Source organism: Maylandia zebra, linkage group LG6 (assembly GCF_041146795.1).
Source record: "Maylandia zebra isolate NMK-2024a linkage group LG6, Mzebra_GT3a, whole genome shotgun sequence".
Classification (NCBI taxonomy): Eukaryota; Metazoa; Chordata; class Actinopteri; order Cichliformes; family Cichlidae; genus Maylandia; species Maylandia zebra.
This window is the reverse complement of record NC_135172.1, coordinates 32,294,447-32,321,664: the sequence shown is the minus strand read 5'-3', so window position 1 is coordinate 32,321,664 and position 27,218 is coordinate 32,294,447. Positions and strand designations below refer to the sequence as shown.

At 39.3% G+C, this 27,218-nt stretch overlaps 1 protein-coding gene across 1 annotated transcript in view; it reads right to left on the bottom strand.

Moving 5' to 3' along the window:
- The window catches only part of LOC101484541 (zeta-sarcoglycan), a 377,409-nt gene that overhangs the window by 93,035 nt on the left and 257,156 nt on the right, over positions 1 to 27,218 (bottom strand). Inside the window, exon 4 of the mRNA XM_004539191.4 lies at positions 2,515 to 2,602. Within this exon, the coding sequence (XP_004539248.1) occupies positions 2,515 to 2,602 (88 nt within the window). The remainder of the gene's footprint in view (positions 1 to 2,514; positions 2,603 to 27,218) is intronic.

Here is a 27,218-nt window from a genome sequence, read left to right as displayed (position 1 = left end):
ACAATGTGGATCACATATAAAATTAGGACATACATAGTTATCACAAAACACTATATTTTATTTTATTTTTTTAGAAACACAGTTGCATATCAAAATATGATGTCAGCTATATCTTGTATAAGTATGAAAATGGTGGCAATCATATCTTACATTAGATTATATTTTGGAATCAGTGCACAGCCAGACCTCATCAAACATTTCATTTAAACCAATCAGACCGAATCAAAGGCAAGGAACAGGGTTTTAGTGGATAAAAAATGCCACGGGGTTAAAGACACTGGGAATTGGGTCAGTATTAAATTGAAAAGTCACACAACACACAATGAAAGACTGGGGAATTTATATGGCAAGTAGCAGGACCTTGAGTCAGATTTTTCCTTTTAAAAGAATCAGCATTACAAACATTTGAGACGAAGTAGCTAAAAAAAATTATTTTAATGTAACCCTTTAAAGCAGTTTTGCGTAACTATATTTAAATCCCTGTAGAACCGGAACCACGTAAGCTAGCGCAATAATTTACTTTTTGCATATGAAACCGGAGGAGTTGTACTTACATCTTATGCCATCAGCTTGTCCTTGGTCACGGTTTCCTTCCACACATAGCTTTGCAAATACTGCATAAAAAGCGCTAGCAGGAACAAAAACATAATATTCCAGAAACACGCTTTGCTGATCCGATCAGCTGTTTGTAACACTTCCCACATTGAAACAGACATCAGCGCAAATGATGGCATGTCCGCCATTACCTGCCCGAAACTGGAAGTGACGTCATTTTCGCGGAAAATGTAGTTTTTTACTTGTAGGCCTTAAAAGCCAATGCTGTTGTTTTTATAAGTCATGTTTGACTTTATGCTTTTCTGAATAGTTGCTGGGATGCTTAGAACTCCAATTGCACTACTTAAAATAGTTTATTTTGATGCACATGCTGTTTTCTTTGCAAATTTGCATCATAGGATTGTTTTTCATTTTTTCCTGCAGTATATAAAAATTGGTGTATCTCAAAAATAAAACTATGAAGACACTCAAAATAAATTTCCTGCTGTTGTAAGCTATTTATTGCAATTTTTTTGCATTTAAAGTTTTGAGGGATAAACCTCTTAAATTTCTCCAAGTAGAAATATACGTAAAAAAAACCAAAAACGATTTTCAATTATTTTGTAGTTTATTGCACTTTTTTTGCAATTCATCTCGTTACTGTGGACTTAATGCATACATATTATTATAATATGGGCTATAACAGTTGTATTGATGTATAGCAACTTGAAATGCTCCCTAAAATGGAACTATAGCATGTAAAAATATAAAGTAAGCTCTGGCGGCCTTGGTTCTATGGTAGGTCTTAAAGGGTTAATAATATTGTTTTTTCTTTTTTAGATATTACATTGACGTTGACCTCCCTACACTGGTCAACCACAGAAAGATAAATATGACATCCAGACCAGAAAATAAATTCAAAAAGCATATTTATCTTTATGTATTAACTTATTGCTTTATGGGTATAGTTTCCCACAGCTTTTCATTCATGACCTTTTTAGTGAGTCCCCTGAAACATGCTATATAGACTACATGTCATGGTCCTGAGTCTGAGGACTCAGTGTTTTGTGTTTCCTTATGCTTTTGTTCATTCCGAGTGTGTATTCTGTTGTGATTTTGCCATTTGTTAGGTTTCTGTTCTTTGCCTGCCTGCTCCCACTTCTCTGTGTTCCCTCTGTCTGTCCATGGTGTTATTGTGTCTGCTCATGAGTCTGCCTGTCATGTTCAGTGTCCTGTCTGATTCTCTGTGTCTGTTAGTTTCCTGTTTTATTCTGAAAGTTCATGTCTCATGTCAGTGTGTTCAGTTTTACCTCTCCCCTGTCTCGTTAGCCTTATTGCTCCCAGCTGTGTCTCCCTCCTGTGGCCCATTCCCTGATTACTCCCCGTGTATTTAAGCCCTGTGTTTTCCTGTGCTCTCTGTCGCGTCGTCTGTTTAACGCCGTGTCCGTCTGCATCATTCTGTGTAACCTGGTGTTTAGTCTGCGTCTCTCCGCCATCTTTCATTGTGTATTTTGTTCCTCCCCCTGTGCGTGTTTGGTTTAAGTTGAGTTCTTTAGTTTTCCCCAGTTTAGGTTGGTTTACTCCCCGCTCTGCTCCTCCTGTTTTTGTCCCCTTATCACCTCTGCAAATAAATATTCACTCGCACCCCAGTCAGTGCCTGCATCTTGGATCCTTTACTCAATTCACCACACGACTGCTGTGCAGCCGTGACACTACATGTCCTTTGAGTTCTGTATTCTGTAGGACATTCACTAATTCAATAAGAGCTTGGAAAGATGATATAGTCAAGACAAAAGCCCAAAAAGCCCGGCTCTCAGCCTCAGTGAAACACGCCAATGGAAACAGATAGCATTCGGTTTGCAAAACAGAAAGCAGTGGAATGTATTTAGGAATTCAAGTACAAACAATGCCTTAGAGAAATGATCCGGTTTGGAGGTTGTTTAAAGAGAAAATCTTGTATGTCTTTGGTGTATGTCTTACCCACAGTTAGCTGACCAGTCAGTTGTCCCTGTTCATTCCGAGCATTGACAGTCACATTTCTGTCTGACTGGAGGATCAGTGGACTGTCCTATAAAGAAGAGGAGAGAGAGATGACTAAAAGAACATCAAAATGTAGATTTATTGGACTCTCACAAACATAACCACGAATACCAAAATAGCTTCATAGTTTTCATTTACACCTATTTACTTTACTTTCTGTCTGTGCCTTGTAGGCTCTTGCTTCACTGGACACCTTTCAACCAACCAGCCAGTACTGTCATAACTTGTATCAACCTCCACAGTTCACTCTTGACTCCCTCTCCTCTCTGCCAGCACCGGATCCTTTGCACTCAATTTACATAATCCATTCAAAATGGCATCCATCTGTGATTGTGTTTGCTTGTGTTGAATTGTGTGTATGTCTGCGAAAAGCCAATTATTCTCAACCTAAATGATATAAATACAGCTGTGACCCTGACCTCTGCTTTCCTCTTTTAAAGTCTGACTGGGACAACTTTGGTTTACATTGAGTGGATATGTGTTGCAATGAATGCAAACCTGATGTCTGCCATTTTCATTGGCTTACAAAAACAATCTAACATCGCTCTCTCTCTGGGTCCTTCTCTCAGAGCTACCTCGGCTGTCGCTCCCAGCCCTTCCCAGTCTGCTGACTCTTCCCACTTATATACTTAACCAAGTTTCCACCTCTTTCATTACATCTCTGCACTTGCATCATTTTCTTTTTTTATTCTCTTCCTCTGCCCTGCGTCTCTCACTCTTACCCTTTAAATTGCTTATTTGTTTTGGCTGCTTGAAATGAATAGCTCACAGGTGACCCAATTTCTCTGTTGATTTCCCCAAATTAATATCTTGCTGCATTCTGGTCTGAATTCCAAATGAGTATTGTGTTAAAATTGGAAAGTCGTTGATCCGTTGAAATGGGGGGGGCCCTTTCCATCCTCTTCTGACTGAATCTCCCTCATTCACCCACCCATTCTCTGTCGTGCTATTTGTTATGGATGGATATTTATTGTTCTGCTTATGCAAGTGAAGACCAAATTCCTAATATGGCACACCTGTCTGTGTTCTATTTTAGAGCATCAGGGGCTCCTGGGAGTCACGAATGCAAACATGAACATAAGTGTTATGGGTACACAAAGTTATGAACAGACACACACACACACACATACAACAGCCTTACACGTACACAAGACAACATGTGGCAAACAACGTTTGCGTATGACTGTACACCTCACATACACACTTTGATAAATGCACATTCTAGATATGAACACATGCAAACATTAACACCTGAAAGGGCACTTAGGTGCAGTTCAAAGCACTCAAGCTTGTGTGCATGTGTACGCAGAAACACATAATCCACTCATACAGACTCGGGTAACAAATTTGCTAAACAACAAATGAGTGCTCCACTCAGTTTATTGTGCAATGCGTCTCTCTTCTATTTCCTAACACATGTACGCTGGATTAATTATTTTCAACGGGGCGTGTGATAGGCTTCACTGTATTATCTTTCCACTCTGTTAAAAGCGAAGGGTGCTTTGAAAACTGACAGATGTAATATGCCTTGAATCATTCCAGCTCAATGGGCGGTGTGGACGAACATGCCTGGTCTTATTGTGTTAGCGCAGGACTCTGTCATTTTAAAGCGCAACCATTGATGGGAAGTCTTATTCTATTAAATGCATATATAATCTATGGATATAAAGTTTCCAAATAATGACTACGTGTTAAACAGTTGCTAACGTCGTTATACGACAGCTGAATGTTGCCCACGATGTATGAAAAAGTAACAATACTGTCTTGTCCTTCTTGATGAGAAAATTGTCAGCTCCCCCTAAAAGACATTAGCAGTAATCAAAGACTGAAAATCAAAAGCTTTTCGTCACTTGCATTCCTAATTCTATTAAAATAAGATCTTTTATTCACTCATTTGACACACAATACTCCAGTGTGCAGCCTTTATTATCTCTGTAGAAAATAAAGGCAACATTTTTACAATGTATTATCTACCCATAGCGCCCACTGTACTAGTTCAGAGCATGTTCCTACCATCTGAAGAACGCTCTATAGACGCAGTCTTCAGATAATTAAGGGCCCAGGGCAGCTGCTTTATAAATACTCAACCTGCTGTTACTGTTTGCTTCCCTTAAAGCTACTAAGAGAGTGCTGCAGATCAAGTTTAAGAAAAACCTCAGTTTCAGCAATCATAGTTCATATTTAGTATGAATACTAATTGAGTTACCATTTGGTGATGTTCAGCTTTGCCTATTGCCCAAAACCTATGCCACAAAAGCACACAAACAGCAAACAATAAGAGTTGTTTGTCTCTTTGCTAGCAGTGACACCTAACACTGATCAAACTAGCTCCAATTTACCCAGAACAAGAAAGCACCACTAGTAGCCTGAACAGTATAAAGGACAATTATATGCAAAAACTGGCTCCTTTAAATATGAGCTAGGCCTCTAGCAATAAACAAATAAATAAATAATTTTAGTCTTGTTTGCATGGAAAAATACACACATTTATCCTGAGATAAATTTTGTTCTTTTCACACTTTGCAAGTTACCACGGAGTTACACACGCACACACATATACACACATATAAAACTAGTGCTTTTAAAACAACATTTTAGGGGGGGAAAAGTTTACAATGAAACAATAATAAGTAACAAACTTTATTTTAGTGAAGTAAATTAGCTATGGTTGTCAGATTGTGCTTTTAAAATTTAAAGACATTGTTGCGGTCCGCTAATTTATTAGAGGACACATTTTGGTTGGAGCAACACTGAACCCTTACACCAGGGTAGCAAGAAAAAGGTATAAATAAAAGGAAAAACAAATGTATACAATGTGTATCGTATCAAATGCATAGAAAACAAATCCACCAGTACTAGTGCAAAGGTATAGCGTGGAAATATCCATACATATCTCACATATGCTTTGTGTTGTTCATCCATTATTGTCCCTCTGGTTTTGTTGTTAACGTCTCACTCATAAATCTCATCGAATAATGCAAACTATGCACTGAGGAACAAATACAGTCACAAGCACCATACTCTCTCTTGCGAGCTGACACAACATACACCACTGCACCATTAATTAGGTTAATAGTTAAATTTTTGCTTTGATTATGGATACAGGCATAGGGCTGCCAGCCTGAGGTAGCCAATGTAATTAGTCAGGTAATAATAAGCTGTAGACGGGTGGCTCATCATCACAGCCTCCAGCCCCCAGTACAGATGGGTCCTAAAAGCAGCTCTCAGCTCTCCTGTTTCATTGGTATGTCACTGACTGCCTGACTAGTCTGGTCAGGACACATGGTTCAAAAGTGATTTTTATTTAGTTATTACTCCAGCTTTCAACTCTCCTATCTGTCTCTCATGATTGGTCTCACAAGCGGTCTAACTTCATACATTAGCTGTTTCGATAGTAATATAGTCAAGCCTCATACAAGATGCATTTGACTGATTCATCTTTGCCGTCAGCATCATAACAGCTTTTAGCTCTCCTGACTGTCGTGCTGATTGCTTGTCTCACTAACAGACTGACTCTAAATGGCTATGGATGTAAGTTGAACAAGCAACACTTCTGGCTGTCATGCTAATAAAAAAGCTTTAATCTCTCTGGTCTCTGGTCAGCTCGATTCTCATGTTTGTCTCTCCGACTATGCAAGTGACTGCTTCTTCTGCAATATCCCCTCAAACTCAAACCTTTAGGAATTGTTACTTTTTGAATGTGATGCAACATATGAGGAAACTCATTTATGGAAAACTGAGATCTCAATATAGTAGAATGATTATGTTTAGTCTGCTGTGTTTTTATGTCTCTCTATTGATACGTGTGGAACCTTTTCATTATAAATGTCCTCTAAAGCTCTGTTGTTGATGCGGTTAAAATTACAAAGTTGTTTTAATTTATCAGTTAAGTCAAGTATATAGTAAATCGTTCAGGGCTAAATACAATACTAATCAAACACTGTATGATAAAATGCCTGTGGGGGTTTCCCAATTCCTCTTTCAACCTTAATTCAGTTATCTAGCATAGACTATTAAATAAGTAATGTGCTTGGTGGCATGCAGTGCTAATGTGGTGTTTTCTGTTCCCACAGCCAGAGACAATAAACTAGCAGTGCCCTTGTGTGTATGGGTATTTGGACTGAATATGTTCAAGCTTCTTAATGTCCATTCATAAGCCTTATCATCTATTTAACTGGTCACCAGTGTTCGTTACAAGACTTTTATCTACAGATGTGAGATCTGTGTAAATCTCAAGGCAAGAATGAGATTGAATCGATTAAAAATTAGCAGTTCGTCCTTTTCTACTAAGTAGCCAGAATGGTGACTATAGAGCTCAAGAGATAGGTTATGTAAGTAAAAACCTCATTCATATTCTCTATTTGGATTTTGATAATCCACCACAATCTTGTATCCATCCAAAGAAAACTTGCTATTAGCTATGAGAGTGATTAAGTCAGGAATGGAGCACTGTACCACACTGATGACTAGGATATACTATTAATATTATGATACGGATTAAATCTGAGAAAGTTAGAAGTCCTTTGGGGAATCTGGGAATTGCAATGCATTATGGGATGAGCAGTTCCTTCACTGTCAAAAGGAATGACATTTTTTAAAGCAAATTTCTTCATTGCTTTTATTGACCTCATAGATAGTTGTCTCATTTACATGAGAATTTTCTGAAATGTCCATGAGGAGAATCAATGGGAAATTAACTTTCGTGACTCCAGCTCAGTCACTATTGAAGTTTTCGGGTCAAGAAGTGTATAGCATTCTACTCACATCTGATTCACCGTTATCATACCCTCCTTGTACTCAGAGCAATGCATCTACTGTGAATGCACTAATGCACTTAAAATAGCAAGTGCAGAAGTATACCAAATGAAACACAGCAACTGTGTCACCAGGTTTCATTGCAAGACTAGCCTGCACAAAGCAGGTAATTACTCACCACAGAGAGACAAAGAAAAATTAAGAAAATGTGAGAAAGCCTGAAGGGCCTCAAGAACACTGAGGGCAGAGGGTGGGACAAAGAGGTACGGGTACAGAGGGACAAGAGGTGTACGCAGGGACCTCCCGGCTCCAGGGTTGCAGAGTGATAAATCTTACAAAGAGCAACGAGAGAAAAAGAAGAGTGGGAGAAAGATAGAGATGGGAGGCAGAGTAGGGTAAACCACAGAGCATCTGTTTTAGAGATAGAGACACCAAATAGATCTATAAACTGAAGTCGCTACGTCAGCCCTCTGCTTTCTGCTTCTTCATGATAATGTATGGTGCTTAAGCGACCAGTCAACAAAGTCACACAGCTCAAGGAAAATAAATGCCAGCTGAGAAAGAAATACTTCAAGATACTAAAGTTAGATGTACCACTTTTTACAATACTGCATTACAAACTGGAGCTTTCTTAAAAGAAATAGTGATTATAATGTTTATTTTATTTACTCTTTTTGCTCTCCACATTGGTCTGTATAACTGTATGTCCTCACAAGCAAGGCATTTATAATAAAGTATGCCATTTATATTGAAACATTAACAGGCTTTGAGAACCTAATTCAGACATCTCATTTAGGGAGACACGCAGAACATCCATATCAGTAGTAACAAATGTGGCCATATAAGTAAATTCTCCCTCAAGTCCTGTGTCCTGTGGAATGCTTGAGGACAGGAAAAGAGAAAAGATAAGTGCAGAGGATAGAGGTAGTGAGGAGAGCAGAGAAGATAAAGTTGCAATGCTCCATTTACCATGAAATATTCTCCTGTGGTTCAAATACTTGAGGTGAAAGAGAAATAAGTTTACTCTGTACAAGTTTTTGTTTGTAAAAGTATGCAGGTGACGGTGACTGCTGTTTGCCCGAGTCAATATGTGGAAGAAGTGCACAGTGTGTGTGCAATGTGTGAGACAATATATTTTATATTCTGTCCATGAATATTTCTAAATGCATATGTTGTGTTTGCTTGCATGCATTTCTGCCTGCCTACACAGACGTGTTGGTGCTCATAGATTATTGATCAGGGTCAGTTTCTTAGACCTTCAGCGGCACACACAGATACACACTTAAACACGGACTTGCGGTTTCTGAATACTTTTTACTGAAAACAATATAATATGGCTACTTCCTGATTTGACTTTTTACTCTTAAAGGACTCGTACTTTGGTAGTTTCCAATACCTGGGTTTAAGCTTGGTTCTGCAGAGTCATAGATTCTGCACAGCAATCTCAGGAATGAAACTGTATTAAAAAATTAATTGAAGATTTCATACCAATCATTATATCTATTTCATTCCTCTGGTATCCGTCTTTCCTCTTGTGGTTTCCTTTCTGTCCCTGTTCAACTCAATTCTCCAAGGGATCATAACAGATCCCTTTTCATTTGTGCTAAACCCATGGATGTGTGTGTGTGTGTGTGTGTGTGTGTGTGTGTGTGTGTGTGTGTGTGTGTGTGTGTGAGTTCTGCTTTATATATATGTGTGCGTGTGTGAGAGAGACAGAGAGAGAGCAAGCGAGAGAGTCCATTTTTTTTTCTTTAATGGCCACACAGACGCTTCTGTTTAACCCCGTCACCCCTGCAAAGTCAGGACAATCCATTCCATCAAAGCCAGACAGGATCAGGTAGCAGCTACCAGAAATAAATACTTACATCTCTGGTCTATGGTTAGCCTACAGGCGGCAGGTTTACTGCTAATGTATATCAGTTATCATTGCTGGTTTATCCTTTGCCTCAAGGTTATCCATTTCGAGCCTAATGCGCAAACAATAAATTGCACATAACTGAACCTCATGTGGAAATAAGTAATAGCACCACCGCTGTCTGTAGCCGGATAGTTTTGTTTTTCCGGTCACTGATGTATGCAGTCAGAGAATGAAATTATAATAATATAAATCCATCTGTTCCAAAGTGACCAGTGAGTTAAATGTCTTTCACTTTACCCTCAGTACTTACTTTTATCCTGCTCAACGCCACAATCCTATAGTAATAACCACTGAATAATGTATGCTAGGCCTTTCCTACTTACCCTAGAGAAGCAGTGTTGGAAGGATATGGCTGCTTCAAATTTAATACTCTGATTCACTGGGGGCTTGAGGCTGGTGGGAATTTTCATGTTCCTATTTTCTATAAAGACCCAAGCCTTTTAAACAGTACAAGAAAAATGCTGTCCAATTCTTTGTCCGCTTAGAAAAGCTTTGAAGAAGGAATCAGGCAGAATTTCCAAGATGTTTCAGAACTTTTTTTTTCCAATGAACCAAAGTTTTAGAGTGTTTATCTTATAGGATTTGTATAATTTATTCTGTGCCAAAAACCAATTAAGTGTAACAATTAGCTCTTTGGCTGCAAAATGATAAGTCACTAAGCTTGTTTAGCCGTGCAAATTCCATGCAATTTTATCACTCTTTGCATGAAGACAATCAAGCAAGGAAAATAATTGTTTTTTCAAACCCCATCTCTAACATCCTTTAGTGGGGCAACCTTTGTGCTTGCATTTCGTTTCCAAACTGAGGTTTTAATCAGAGCTCCTCTGGGCTTTTTAGCTCATTTTCTAGCAGTTCAGTATATCTTGTGGTTTGTTAGTGTCTCATTGCTGTGACAGGGATTTCCTGATGTTGGCCTCTCCTCAGAGCTCTGAGCCATGTGATGAAATCCCCAGTCGAGTTGCTGCCTTCATAATTACTGGGAATGGTTTACAAGGGTGGGACATAAGAGAGATGAAGTGGATTCTCTTGATGGCAAAACATTGAATAAAATGGGACATGGGAATGGTTTACAGAGATGAGAGGAGAGTGTGAGAGCGACAAGTGGGAATTTACATACTGAGGAGAAATAAGAGATGACAACGACAAAAAGGACAGAATATAGTTCCAACCCGTGGACTAAAAAAAAGAAACCTGTTGGAAATCATTTATTTTTTAGTAACATGCACTGAATACAATGTTTCATTATGTGTCACATCACGTTCATGCTAATTCCTGCCTGCCATCTAAGTACCACAGAGATGCAAGAGTGACTTGGACTTAATTTGTTCATAATAACTGCCTCCTTACAGGTAAGTGCAAATTACAGTTGACTTGATCCAGAGGACATGAGGAGTCACTCAATAGTTTAATGAATATAAAATGATTCTGGATTAAAAACATAATCTGATTATTATAACAAGTTGCAAAATTAAATATAATGTATAGCATTGCTAACCTTCAGAGTACACAGTACTCAGTTTTATTCTATTTTATTCACTCATTCATGAAAACCATCTCCTTGCAACATATGCTGTTAAAACATATCAAACCTGTGGATGTTGTGATTATTTTTTTCATTTATTTTTGACAAACTGCAATTGGAGTAGATAGTAAGCTACTATTTGCATTTCAGCATTGGCTAACAGCGCTATGCTATCTATTGCTTTTTTAAATTTTTTATCAGTGTACCATAAAAAAAATACAAATACAGTACAACATTGTGCTGCTTTTGTCATGATCCAGGTCTTTGACGTGGCATTTTGATTTTTGGAGGGCTTTTTTATAATTTAAGTTCATGCTCTGTATAATACTGTTCTGAGTTCAGTATTTCCTAGTGCTTCAAGAACTATAGTTCTAGTTCTTGGTTTCTTGTTTGACGATGTTGGTTCCCTTTCATGTCCTAGTCTCATCTCTGTGTTTTTCCCTCTGTCTGTGTCAAGTTCATTTCCTGTTTTATTTTGATGACAAATTATCTCTTGTGCTTAGTATTCAGTTGTACTTCCCGTGTAAATGATGGGATATTAAAGAAATTCAGTAACAATGACCCAAAGGTAAGAAAGCCGAAATAGGACAAACGGAATAAAGGATACATACAAAGACACATTTCTTTTATCTGTCTTTTTTATTTTCTTCTTACTGTTCTCCAACTTTAGCTGTTCTCTCATCACTTAATTTTAAAGTTGTCTAGTGACAAGCTTCAGCTTATTTATTCCTTTGATATACACTCAACAAAAATATAAACGCAACACCTTTGTTACTGCTCCCATTCCCCATGGGATGGACGTAGAGACCTAGAATTCATTCCAGATACACAATATAACCATCCCTCCCAAACAGTGGTCACAAATCAGTCCAAATGTGTGATAGTGGGCACATCTGCTATATTGAGATAATCCATCCCACCTCACAGGTGTGCCACATCAGGATGCTGATCTGACATCATGAGTAGTGCACAGGTGTACCTCAGACTGCCCACAACAAAAGGCCACCCTGGAATGTGCAGTTTTTTGCGCTATTGGGGGTCTGGGGACCCAGAACCGGTCAGTATCTGGTGTGACCTCCATTTGCCTCATGCAGTGCAACACATCGTCGCATGGAGTCTATCAGATTGTCAATTGTGGCCTGTGGAATGTTGGTCCACTCCACTTCAATGGCTGTGCGAGGTTGTTGGATATTCGTGGGAACTGGTACACGCTGTCGTATACGCCGGTCAAGCACATCCCGAACATGCTCAATGGGTGACATGTCCGGTGAGTATGCTGGCCATGCAAGAACTGGGACATTCTCAGCTGCCATCTGCCCTGAACAATGTGAACCATGATTCATCCGTGAAGCGCACACCTCTCCAACGTGCCAGACGCCATCAAATGTGAGCATTTGCCCACACAAGTCTGTTACGGCGACGAGCTGGAGTCAGGTCAAGACCCCGATGAGGACGACGGGCATGCAGTTGAGCGTCCCTGAGACGGTTTCTGACAGTTTGTGCAGAAATTGTTTGGTTGTGCAAACCAATTGTTCCAGCAGCTGTCTGGGTGGCTGGTCTCAGACGATCTTGGAGGTGAACCTGCTGGATGTGGAGGTCCTGGGCTGGTGTGGTTACACGAGGTCTGCGGTTGTGAGGCCGGTTGGATGTGCTGCCATATTCTCTGAAACGCCTGTGGAGACGGCTTATGGTTGAGAAATGAACATTCAATGCACGGGCGACAGATCTGGTTGACATTCCTGCTGTCAGCATGCCAATTGCACGCTCCCTCATTGCTTGTGGCATCTGTGGCATTTTGCTGTGAGACAAAACTGCACATTCCAGGGTGGCCTTTTGTTGTGGGCAGTCTGAGGTACACCTGTGCACTACTCATGATGTCAGATCAGCATCCTGATGTGGCACACCTGTGAGGTGGGATGGATTATCTCAATATAGCAGATGTGCCCACTACCACACATTTGGACTGATTTGTGACCACTGTTTGGGAGGGATGGTTATATTGTGTATCTGGAATGAATTCTAGGTCTCTACGTCCATCCCATGGGGAATGGGAGCAGTAACAAAGGTGTTGCGTTTATATTTTTGTTGAGTGTATATTGCCTTGATCTCTATGTAATGTTTAGCCCTTACTTTTAATTCCCTTTGTTGTGTTACTTTGTTTCTAGTCTTTATTTTCTTTACACCGTGACTCTGCATTCACTACTCTTTGACATCTAAACAGAATTTTTTTAAAAAAAAATAAGGAACTGAATAATTTTAAGTGCATCAGAGGTTGTACATAACTTCCATGTGGGTGGATAGATGGATGGATGGATGGATGGATGGGTGGATAGATAAGACTGCATGAAATCCAGTCCTAACAGATGAAGTTGTCCCTCTCTATCTCTCTCTCTAGTTTAAGTCTTTGCTCTCTTTATATTAGGACTGCCTATAAGTTTTTGGTTTATATAGTTTTATTCTACAGCATATCACACACAGTAATCTGGGTCTTTATCTTCCTGGAGATCTAACCAGCAGTTGTCCTGTATGTCTTAACAACTGTTTATGCATTACCGTTTATCAGGACAAGCAGTGGGTACTTAGTCAAACCAAAAAATAGACATCAATTAAAATACACCAAAGTAAACTGATCCCTCTCCTTTCAGCTCAAACAGTGCTCTGTCATAAAGCTTTTTGCTTGTTTGCATCCATTCCTATTTTTGCATGAAGCACGCTTGCTTTGGATCCCACTGGAAACCGTAGCGTGTCTCCATTTCACAAGTTTGTCAGTCCCACATTAACAATGACTAGAACCTTCCAGCAGCTTTTTAAGGGTGCCTGTACATGTGTATTGTGGATAAAACCCAGGTCTTTGGCCGGAGACTGATGCTAGACAGGGTGTAGTTGGCTCTGCTTTCACAGCGCTTAGATTAGCTAGGAGCGGTGCCCTGTGTGGAAGCAGAGCTACAACTAGCAAACAGATAAACTTCTGTGATTTATCATTGTAACAGAAATTTTCTCTTATTGACCACCAACATATTTGTAGAGAAGGAGGAGAGCAGTGTGAAAATCTTTTTAATAATACCTTTAGCACGTTAGGAATGAAAACCTTGATGATGCAGAGGAGATAGCGCATCAAGTTTAATAAAACAGGCAACAGGAACAGGCAAGCCAACGCTTTCATACTAGTGTCTCTGAGAAATCATATTATGTTTACCAGTTGCTTTGTCAACACCCCACCTGGATTTTGATACGTTATGTTTGCCAATAATAGTTAATGTGTAGTCAAGTGTTTTCAAGTAATTCTCTGTCAAAGAAATGATTCAGTGATCATGGACTTAGAGGGTTTTAGGGTAAAAATATGACAATAAACAATATTGTAACATTGTTTATTGAAGAAAATAAAAAATAAATGAAACACACACACACACACACACACACACACACACACACACACACACACACACAGTGAATTTCACTGAATTCAATTTCCAAGTGTCTCATATTTGGCCCTTGGATTAAAGTTTAAGGGCATTTTCATTTATTATCCTGTGTGTTGTAATTTCAGAATTCAGGTTTGTAGCATATGGAACAATCCTCTGGCTAAGCTATGAATCGCCAGTTTAATTACAGACAATTTATTGTTGGCTGGAATACTGAATTTCCCAAACGCCATCTTTAGAGCCTCATACTCCTAGAATTTTTCCATTGTTTTGCTATGATAATTGGCTTTCCTGTTTTACAGTTCTGCCAAGTTCCAACATCTTAAGGGAAAACAGGCTCTTCAGTTATCACCTCAGTTGTACCAGTTTGGCATTTGAGTACAGCACAGGGATTGTCTTAGTGGCAGATCTATTGCTGTGTTACTGCGCTGGCTCCAGATCTGTTTGTCTGTCTGTCTGTCTATCTGTCTGTCTATCAGTCTGTCTGTCTGTCTGTCTATCTACGTCTTCATTCCTTAATTAAATTAAAAATTAAATCTAAAGTAGCTTAAATTACCTTAAGAAATCTATCTAAGCACTGAGGTCGGTAGAGTCGAAAAGAAAGACTGCAGCTATTCTGGGGATTGGATTAGACCTGCTTCAAATGAGACATATATGGTTGGCCATAACTTTTCCCCATTCAGTGTGCAATTCTGTTATATCTATTTGATTATGTATGTATTCAGTCTTTTCTGAAAGGTTGTCTGAAGTTCCTCAGAATGTTTACATTTTTTATGTATATACTTTGCTAAAAGCACAAACAAGAAATTGTTGACAGCATCGATTCTGCACGTTAAGAATTTTTGGGGCAATATGGAAAGATCACATAAGAAATGAATAGTAGATAACACCAGCTTAGATAAATAACTTGGCGAACAGACTTCAGGAAAACTGCACACATACTCCCTCATCTAACAAATCTTTGTACTGGAGAATTGCAACAAACCAACAATCCCTAAAACAACAAAACAGCAAAAAGAAGTTTTACTGCTTTGAAGGCAGGGAAAAGACACACGAGAGTCTAAATATGGCCTGGCCTGTATTTGTATAGCGCTTTTACTAGTCCCTAAGGACCCCAAAGCGCTTTACACAGCCAGTCATCCACCCATTCACACACACATTGACACTTAAATATCTTGAATGTATTTATTTTCTTGAATTACTCACTAGACCTTAAGCATTAACTGCTGTCCCTTCAGTTTACATTAAGGTTTCTGCCCATGCATTTGTATTACTCATCCTGAGGCTGTTTTTTATCATGACAGGAAATTTGCCACCTGTAATAAGTTCTTAGCAAAATATTATTAACTTTATTCCCCTTCTTGCACATAGAAATAAAGCATGCTACTATAGTGGTTTTAAGATTAAATGGGTCTGCCCAGGACAGGACAGGACTTTGCTATAGGCAGCTCATGACCTATTTAGCTACGGAATAAAGGCGTCACAGTGGTGTATAATAAGTATAGCTTACATAGCTTGCATGAATGATATTTACTTCTGTGTAAAAGCAAAACCAGACCTGCAGAGAACTTGCCTAATGTGAACACATCGTTGAATTTCATGGAACAATATTCAGTTTGATTATGATGAGTATGCAGATTCACTGGTGGACAATTGGCTATTCTGCACGAGTGAGACAAAAGTTTTTATTTATTTTTGTGTTGTTTTGCTGGGAAACTGGGTCACAATTGTAACGTCAATGAATTCCAACTGACTAGAGCTGCCTATGCTCCAGTGCAGAGCAGAAAGCTGCCTTTCAAGCCAGTGGGTGGGGGAATTGTGCCCATTTTAAACTGAAAACACAGGTATTTGGTCGAATATTAGCTTCTGGAAATTTGTGTGCTTCAGTAATAGCTGCCTGCCACTTCAGCTAAGTTAGCACATACTGTTGTACTCACATTAATGTTACATACACACACATGCAGCCATAGTACAACATTGTACCAGTGATCTGCACACTGGTAATTAAATTGAATCTGTGTGTCTTCTTACTGCAAGATTGTGTGTGTATGTGAGTGTGAGTGTGTGTTTAATGTCATAGGGCCAGAGAAGTGTAATGCCACACTCCTAGTTAATTAATTCAAATATCCACCCTTAATTAATTTCACACGGTGGAGTGTTCCCATGGAAACAATGTGTGAAAACATAATACCTGTAGGTTCCAAGGTGTGTGCTTGGGTGTGCGTAAACACAATGACTGTCAGTTAGGTATATTTTAACAGTGGTAGGCCAGAGAGTAATTTTAGCACAAGCACATCAAAATAGAAAATATGAATGAATGGTAGTTGAGTGTATAGGCAGATATGTCTGTATACATGTGGAAGTGTGTGTAAATGGAGTTTTTTATGAAGACTAAATTTCATACTTATTGCATATATACTTTAAAAAGTGTGTATATATGTATGTGCTGAATGATAACTGGCTAAGCAGAATCTATAACATATTTTAAAGAAGACGTAAGGGAGTGGATATTGCTAACAGGATTTGGCCATACCAAACCAACCGCTTTACTTAAAAGTGACCATGCTGTATTCATGCCACATGAAGTTAAATTCCTCTCATGACAGATTATGCAGTCTACATGACCTGGTGATTACACTCAACACATGCTTTAAAACACTTCAGTAAACGGGCACTCCGTGGTTGAGAATGAAACATCTCTATCTTGGCTGTCCCTTTACCTAATATAGGCCCTCATTTTCCACTGATGCTATCATTGAAAATAGCTATGGGCTAAAAGATAAATTTGACTGTACAAAGCTATCTGCTCGCCTGATCACTATGCCAATTACTACTCAGAAACCAAGATTGGAGGGTATTCAAAGTTGAAAATACAGAGAAATATCAGCTCTTCATGCTTTAAAGTGAAGCATTGCGATTCTTCTTTTTGCATAAATTATGGCTGCCATAATATATCTGAGGTCATGGTTGTTACTGAAGGATAGAAAAAGCACAGTGCTAAATGGGGCTAACTTTAGATTTAGGTAATGAAATCGAAAATAAAACAGCACTCAAGAAGATGCCCGGCCAGCTATGAATGACCCTGAGTGTGTGTAGTTCACTAAATCAGATGTTAACTGGAGTGCTGGCACAGAGTTGATAGCCTTGTGCTCAATAGTTACTACTGTCTTTATGCCAGCAATGCAGCAATTATGGATGTCGAGGGATGTGCTGCCTTGAGCCAGGACTGGTTATAAGGAAATGAGTTGTTCAAGAGAAGGTATTGCTTTTTCAACATTAGCACTAGAGTTAGCATGTTCAGTCAGATTTAGAAAGGAAAGGCTTAGGAAAATATCCCAGTCTTATTTTCTCCTTTTTACATTGTGTCAAGGTTTCAATAATATAGGCCAATATTATTACACTAATCTCCTTAGCAGGCTTTTTTTTTAAATTAAATTATATTCATCCTTGCAGTTTTCGTGGCTATGAAAGTGCAGTAGAGCTCAGTACTCTGCACACAAATTAAAAGTTCTATGCTGAGTTAGTTTAATTCACTTTGATGTTGTCCATATAAATATGTAGGATAAAGCATTTGGATGCTACAACACCATCTTGTTGGCTAATGCAGGGTTTTTGGTTTGCTGCCAAAGGCAGAGGTACAACTTGACAAGTAACTTGGAAGAGTATTTTGATGGACTTTAGGTCAAGCGATTTTTATTTTAATGACAGCATTATTAAAATTCTTAGATTTAACATGGTATGGCATGATGTGCCCTTTCTCTTCAGTCAAGTTTTGTGATGAGGGGATTTGTTGTGGCTTTTAGATGATGTGACCTCTGAGACAGCAGCTTGAGGGAGGAATTGAATAGTCTTTAAGAGCAAGGGATTAATATTCTCATTCATTTTGTCTCGTTTCCTCTCTCGTCTCTAGGGCCAATGTGACTTTCATTCTTCTGACATTCTAAAAAATGCTATTAAATGTTAATGGAGTCTATTTTTACATGGGTCATGACCACATCTGGGACACACATATGTATCAGAGACTTATACAATGGACACACAGGAATTTGGACATTTGCGCAGACAGGACAGACACAAACATAGAATCGAATATAAGAGCACATCTTGCAGTGACTCTATGCCGGTTAACACGGGGCTTGCCTCACAGTTTGAGAGCGACTGTTCTAGCCTAACAAAATTTAAGGACCTTGTAAAGTTAGTCAAATATGTTCCGAATTTTTAAAAAATATATATTGCTATTGCTATGCTGTGCATAATGAAATACTGACAGTGTCTAATATCCCTTAAATTGCATCAGTCTCTCTCTGCTGTGCACTTTCAATGACCCACATCACAAACAATTCAAATACAATATTTCTAGCTATTGTACTTGACAGTGTGTCCAATTTTTATCATGTTTTATTTTATTCATTTACTCATTTCAATGAAAGGTGACCCTTTGATGGAACGACAATGAACAAAGATAAATAGCGCTGTAGACATAAAAGCATGCCGAGCTCTATCCCAAATAAAATAGCATAATGAAAAACTATAAAGAAACCAACCTACACCATGTGCTTCAGGTGATTGCAATTAAAATCAAGTGTACTTGACAGCTGAGCTTTGAAACATTTTCTTAATTATAAACAAAAGATGTAAACACAAAAACAAAGGAATAGAACTTTACATGCATTTATTCTTCTGAGAAAGTTGTGAGCCTGAGCTCTCGTAAGTCACATGCTATCAACGTCAAGCGAAACCGTGTGATACCAGCCACAGTGCAACAGTTCCACAGCAACAGCCTCAGAATCATAGTTTATACTAAGGTCTGCATCCGTTCAGTTATATTTATCTGAGACTGTTTACAATGCTGCAAAGTCAAAATCAATAGGTCCTGCCAAGACAGGAACAGCCTAATGCTCCATTAGAACTCTCTGCTATTCAATTACAGCGCCAGAGTTGGAGAAGTTTCAGCTAGCTCAGGTCCCCAGAGGAGAACCACAGAGAAAGTATGAGGCAGAAAGAAGGAGTAATAAATCTAAAACTGACAAACAGCAAAAAATAAAGTTATGGCACCCATCCCCTGTATGTTTCAGCATTCCTTGAAGCTGCAGTACAGGACATGGAAGACTGGAGTTCTTTAATGATTGCTGCTTTGAACTTTTTTGTTGTCATTTTATATCATCGTTCCTATTTTTCAATCTCACACATCTCTTTTCCAGTTCTTTTGTTTTTTTAATAGGTTTTGCTCCATATGACATGACTGTTCCTACATCTTACCTAACTCCTTTTACATATAGATCTCCACTGTGTGTGCAGGTATTTTTTTTTCCTTCCCAGGAAGTGAAGCCCTATCCAGGCAGTCTACTACATCTAACTATGCCTGTCTCTGGGGAGCTAGCATCAGTACAGGATTGAGAGAGAAATACAGACCAAGAACCGACGTAGCAAGAAGGGTACAGTGGCAGAGAGAAAGAAATGTCATAGACAGGGGGAAGAGAGAGAAAGGCCTAATAAAAGGGAACAGAGGCACATAAAAGAAAAGCTGAATCAAAAAGAGAGGGACAGCAAGAACAGAATAAATGAAGTTTTCTGTGTGCCTCCCGTGGTGGTGATAGGTCGTCATGGGGTCCCTGTGGGGACAATTATAGGACCTACTGGCAAGAGTCAGTGTTTGAGTGTGTATGTGAACGGATGCAGTCATGTATCTGTGTGTCACTAGAGAAAGATCTTTGTGGATGTAAAATAGAAAGAGTGAAATACAGAAGGACTAAAAGTTGAAAAACACCAAAACACCATGAAGCACCCCCGAAAGCTACTTTTAACATCATCCCAAAGCCTTTGACTTTTAGTCTAATAAACACCGAGTTTTAGATTCAGGAGGGAAGTAAAAGGACATTTTGTACTTTAAATTTGCTCAGCTATTAAAGCTAGGATATTTTTTGCTAATATGATTGTGCTCCAGATGCTGAAACAGATAATGGTATTACCTTTGATTAGTAAAACTGTTTTTTTCCACAGGTTTTACATTTAATTTCTTTTTGTTCAATGTCGTTGTGGCGGGTTGTGGTTTGTGGCTCAGCTGCAGGGGAGGAGGAGGCTGACACACACCTGAGCTCCATCAGTTGATCATGTCTCCCCTATGAACGATGTGCCAGGACCTGAGCTGTGGTTGTGTGTGTGACTGGCACACACCCATACCCGACCGAGTGTTGGAAAAAACCACAAACAAATAAAACGTGTAGTAACATGCGAACTGTGTGTGCGGGTCCTCATTCATGTCACACTCATCTTTGCAAAATGTGTTCAAATATGTTGCATTTTTGTTTAGTATAAGCTGTTTGACTTGTGGTTTAGGCTCAGTGCTTTTTTTCATATTGCTTCCGTGACACAAGCTGGATGGGGTGGAGTCACATGACAAAATATCCACTGAGGAAAACATTAACAAAGAAAACAGAAGTACTTAGATTAGTCAGATCACATAGATTACTAATTCTGAATGTTGGGTTTAATTAATTTTTGATTAATTGCTCAGCATAAATTAAGTGGAAGCAGCAAATGAAGTGTCCTACACTATGCAGCTCTACACTGTCAGAATGCATACAAACTAATGTGTCTGGTGTCTTCCAAGCATGGCTGGCACCTGGATTAACCATTAATCTGTTACGGGCCTCATTCTGTGCCCACCCAGCCTTTATATGTACTGGGTACACCATACAAGTATGCTGGGAAGTACTCAAACACTGGGAATGTGTGCTGATGGTTTAGGTGTACTCTAGGTGTTATTTTCTTCCTCATTTGTTCTTCTGGTTTATGATCATGACCTGCAATTGTGCACGTGCACATACACCCCCCACACACACAAACAGCATAACTTCCAACTGTTTCTCCCCCAAAATCTCTGAGCACATCATTAAAACCTGGCTTAAAAACAAATCTAAATAAGTTTGCCGAAAGGTTTATTTTGCCAAATTTGTGAGCAATGCTGATTTATCTGACCTCACACTCAGCCTACACAGTAATCTATTTACCTGTAAGGCAGGTGTAACAAAAATACACTGTATTTATACCATTTGTCCTTCCCAATAAAAATGTGAAACACAATCAGAGGTCTACAAACAACATGCCAAAAATTGCAATTCATGTTGGGATGTTAAACTTGGCATAGTTAGATCTGGTATTTTCAGTCTTTCTGAAGTTGTTCTTTATACCTGCATGTGTCTCTTTGCCTCCCTCTCACTTCTTTACTTCACTGTGACCTCCTTTCCCTCTTTTTTCTATTCCTTCCCTTCCTCTCTCAGCGATTATGTTTCTCTTTCTTGCACTCAGCTTATACAACCCACCCCTCCAATCTACTTTCTCCCCATGTCTCTCTTTCTGTTAGTGTGTGGTTTATATGCAGTTTTCTGTATTTAGCTCTCACTTGGAGTCACAATGTTCCATTTACTGCTCTGACAATGCACTGCTGGGGGATGGCCTCGATTATGCAAAATGTTTGTGTGTAAAGATGTGATGTTTTGAGCAAGGCATAATTGTGTGGGAGGGATGTCATCTTCATCCTTTTCCTCTGTTCTTTTACATTTCTTTATATCATATATTTTTTTCTAAAATTGAAAAAGCTATTAAACTTTTCATATTTGCAGTATTTATTTACTTTTGTGGATTATCAAACTGTCTTTTGGACACCAAACAGTTGTGTTGAAAATTGGGCTCATATTATGGGAACAAACCATTTAGTGAAAAATAAATCTGTCACAGTTCTGATTGAAATTTATTCTTTATCACAATCAAATATTTTTCCTCTTCAAATCCTAGACTTTTTCTGGTGAACAGCTAAACACATATCTGAGCTGAAGCCTCCCACTGATCCCACAATTTCAGGCTCTATTTTCGATTTTCTCCCCTGTTTTTGTGGCCCCACTTTTGTGAGTTTTTTTTTCTAACTCTTCCCTTCTTTTTGATGGCTTGTAGAAATACTGTATCGCCCAAACTATACAAAACCTCTGAGTATTAATTAATGTAGCAATCTCCTACCATGGTTGCCAACACTTGAATCTTCTTTGTCTAAGGAGGTTTTTTTGTTTGTTTTTTTATTGCAGAACTTCCTACAGCTGACTACTCATTTAAGTTCAGTTGGCTAAATAAACTTAAACCAAATCCTAATTTACCGTATCTGTGCATTTCTTGACCATTCATTTACATTTCATAGATTGGAAGCACCTTGCTAGAGAAAAGGGATGGTATGTATTTAATAAAAAGTTTTGTTCTGACAAAAAAAAAAAAAAAAAAAAAGTTATCCGCAGTTGAGAAATATTAGCAAAATAATAAATGATGAACTGCATCACTATCTGCATTAATTGCAGACATCTATTTTGGAACACTCTGGAAAACTCCAGTGACAGAACCCTGATGGTTGTGCATACATAAGCATTAAAAAGTCCACTAAACAGCACTAAGAATACTGATGTTTTCAGCTGCATAGATATTTATGGATTTTTCTATATTTACATTGCATTTTATTCTGCAGAGCAAATACAAGCTAAAACAAGCAGTGTTGTCAGAGCAAGAGATTTATTTCACATCATGAAAATGTTCAAAGTGTCTTAGATTTGCATTATAATTTCGCAGGATAACATATCCTGTACACATCTGGCGTAAAAATCTGTCAAATCAAAAATGTGGAGCTACCCCATGAGAATATTTTTTGGTTGTTTTTTTTAAACAAAATGTATGCTAATAACTTTGCTGTTCTTTTGTCTTTAATGAGCTTTTAAGCTTTTAGTACTACTATAGCCACGTGCCAATAAATAAATACACAAACAACACGGTCAAATGATTTGTATTTACAAAGGTTGTGAATGGGTGTGATTTGAACTATTACATACTTGCAGACTGTCGAAAAGAAACAAGATGACCAAATATCATGTATAACAATTAATAATGTGATATGTTTATGATTTCAAAGGAAGCTTATTCCAGTATGTAATCATTAGGGCCAGCTTATATAACTGAGTAAAGGCATTAGAATTGCATATTTATTTATTCATGGTAGTTTTTTTATGGTTAGGTTTGGGCATGCTGTGTCATGGAAAGTTATGGATATTTATTCAGTGATCGCTTCGATTCTATGAGAAGTTGTGGGGTATGTCATTGCACAATTCAAACTTTGGAATGACTGTCTACTAGAAAAAACTTTTGAAAAGGAAATTTGTCATCAGGTGCATTTTAGCCTTTGCATTTGGGGGAAATGTTTTCTCTTTAAATTAGATGCAGCAAAATTTCTGTTATGTATCCAGGAAAAATCTGATGATTTGTACTGCCCAGCAGGTGCTAAACAGCGTAAGATAAAGCGACATTTGTAGCTTTTTTAAAATTAACTTTGCAATATACTCCCTTATCACAGCATTTTCTCCTGCACCTTATTTTTCCTCCTAGGCTTATTTCTTTTTCTATTCCTTACTATGGTTCTGTATCAGTTCACAAAACAAGCAGTAGACCTAAGGTTCTTAAGGAGATTTTTTTTTTTCGGGGGGGGGGATACTTCTTATTCAACATGCTCTCCCTGAATGCAAACAAACAAACTTCACAGTAAAAGTGTGGCAACTGTCAATATCAAAATAAGAGCATGCATGCTCTTTAGAAAATGTGAGGGCAACCTGCTGTTTGCTTTCATGTAAAGCAATATATTCATACAGCTCAAGCACACAAACTTGCAAATACACAAATATACCTCGGCCTTCACAGAAACACAAAACATCAATATCTATTCAAAATAAAGTAAAGGAGAAACATTTGGGGGTAAAAGTATGAAAGCTATGTAAAAAGGTGCACATGATGACTCAGAGACACAATAGCAGAAAATCACATACAGCCAAAGCACACAGTGTGTTGCTAAAAAGACACGCATAAGCAAACTGTTATCACTCAAGTGACTTAAATTGGCTTTATACCTACTAAGAAAATTTTACTAAGGGACTTCGTGAGACAAGGTTAATAACATGTACAGTGGTCCCTCGCTATAACGCGGTTCACCTTTTTTTTTTTTTTATTATAGCGCATTGTGTTCTGCGTCCCGAGTGGCTGTAGACCATTGTCAATCAATCTTGTGCCGAGTCTCCTGTACAGGATGCGACGAAATGTTGTTTGGTTTCATTCTATAATACTGGACTTATTTTTCTACAAAGGTTTGAACATTGAGAGTGTTTAAACAAGAGAGAAAATGTTTGTGCCTTTCTGAGAAAAGTGTATAAAGTGTGTAGTGAGGGGTTTTACGCGCCTAAAACATCTATAATAATCGTGAAAAATAAAGTTGGGTACTTTGCAGATTTCACCTATCGCGGGTTATTTTTGGAACGCAACTCCCGCGATAAATGAGGGACCACTGTACTTCAATTTCTATGTTCAGATTAGACAATACTGCGTCATTCATGGCAATACTAGAGAGAGGACATTGAGATAAAGTCGCTGATGTGAGTATAAAGTATTCAGGGGAATACAGTAAGATGGCAGATTACACTTGATAAATATTAATGCTGGAATACATTAACAGCAATTTCTCTGACATCGCTGAAGATATATATTGTTGAATAGAAAGAAGCTACAGTGTTTAGAAACAATATCCATCAAGTAAATCATTTTACTTTCGGCATGCCATTAGGAATTATTACATCAAACTACTGAGTAGGTTAATTCAATCACTTCAGCTCATGTATGAACTCAAGTGAATGAGTAATGAGGACAAAAAAGCAGAAAAAATAGCAATGCACATTATTAGTTTTTGATTGAGATGCCAAATTATAGTTTACTTGCATTCCTGAACAGAAAATTGAATAATTGTTGAATATTATGCTGAATGTTATGGGATCAGTCAAAATGAATGTAATTTTGAATATTATCGTTGCTTCATTTCTGAGAAGTTCAAATTTTGGTATAAAAATGTGAGCTCAGTTTATTATTTCCCTAATTTATGACTAATGCAATTTTTAAACAAGCATTTGACAGATTTCCTCTTTGTGATAAGTGATCAAATACACTTTAAAATATATATTGTAGCGGGTCAGGGCTGTTTGGGGTTTGACAGCTATGTTCTGTTGTTCCAGGCGGCACAGTTATGTTGCCATGATTACAGGTGACGCGCTCTCTCGGCGACTGTGCGTTTCTGGGTGGAGAGAGCGCGTTTTTGTTGTTGTTGTGTTTCTGTGAATGCTAATAAACGGCTGTGCTCCCTGGCTAACTCGCGGGAAGCAAGACCAAAGGACACCTCTGTTTCCTCCTTGTCTGAGCTCGCCACAATATTTTTTTTCTTGATTCTTTCAAATTTCTTCGGATTATCATGCCATATTATGCAACAATGTGAATGTGAATCCAACTAAAAACATTTATGACACTTCTGCCTTTTTCACTTCTCTTCTTTGTTCTCCCCTTCATTTGTGTTCATCCCCCTTTACTTATTCTACAACCCTACTTGTCACACTTCATGTGAAATATGATGGCGCCGGTGAGGTCGGCTGCCGTCACGACTGCTCCGACCACTTTTTCTTTGTCTTTGTTTTTTAAGTTAGTTTTCAGCGTTTCTAAATCGGCAAAATCATCACCATTGGGTACATTAGGTATGACAGTGACACTCTTGTTTCTATTGGTATACAATGTACTCACAATTCGAAGTTTTTAACTCCGGATCCGAGCTGGCCGAGTGAGATCTCGAGGGAGAACAAAGGGAAGCGGCGGCGGCCTAGAGGGAAGCGAGCCGGCGTCAGGAACAGGCTGAGAGCTCGTGCACACCACACACCTCTGCCTAGCATCCTGCTCGCCAACGTCCAGTCACTGGAGAACAAGCTTGACGACCTCAGGGCCAGGATAAAGTTCCAGAGAGACATTCGGGACTGCAATCTCCTCTGCTTCACCGAGACATGGCTGAACCCAGCGGTGCCGGACCACGCCATCCAGCCGGCCGTGTTCTTCTCGGTTCACCGCATGGACAGGACACGGGACTCGGGGAAGTCAAGGGGAGGCGGCGTGTGTTTAATGGTGAACAACAACTGGTGCAACAGTGCGAACGTTGTTCCTCTCACACGCTCCTGCACACCAAATCTGGAACTACTGTCCATCATGTGTCGTCCTTTTTATCTACCTCGGGAATTTACATCGGTCATTGTAAGTGCCGTTTATATTCCACCACAAGCGGACACGGTCACCGCCTTATGCGAGCTGCATGAGGCACTCACACAGCACCAGACACAACACCGGGACGCTGCGCTTATTGTGACGGGGGACTTTAATAGCGCCAACCTCAAACGCGCAGCGCCGAACTTTTATCAACACATCACCTGCCCCACCAGGGGTGAAAGGACACTGGACCACTGCTACACTACGGTCAAGGACGGCTACAAGGCACAATCTCGCCCTCCGTTTGGCAAATCTGATCACGCCGCCATCTTCCTCATGCCAAAATACAAACAAAGGCTGAAACAGGAAGTTCCGGTTCAGAGGAAGGTCGCGCGCTGGACGGATCAATCGGTGGCCGCGTTACAGGACGCACTCGATGACGCAGACTGGGGCATGTTCAGAAACAGCTCCGACGATGACGTCAACGTGTTTACGGAAGCGGTTGTGGGATTCATCAGGAAACTAGCGGATGATACCGTGGAGACAAAGACTATCACAACATTTCCCAACCAGAAGCCGTGGGTGGATAAAACCATCCGCGACGCTCTGAGATCCCGCACCGCTGCCTACAACACGGGACTCATGACGGGGGACATGGACCCGTACAAAGCCGCGTCATATAACGTGCGGAGGGCGGTGAAAGAGGCGAAGCAGCGCTACGGGAGGAAACTAGAGTCACAACTCCAACAGAGTGACTCTAGGAGCCTGTGGCGGGGACTAAGGACAATAACGGACTATAAAGCACCAACAACCGGTATGACGAACGCGGCCGTGACTCTGGCAGACGAGCTGAACACTTTCTATGCTCGCTTCGAGGCTGCAGCTAAGGTCTCCAACAATGCTAGTGTTAGCGGCGCTAACGGCTACAGACAGGAAGATACTG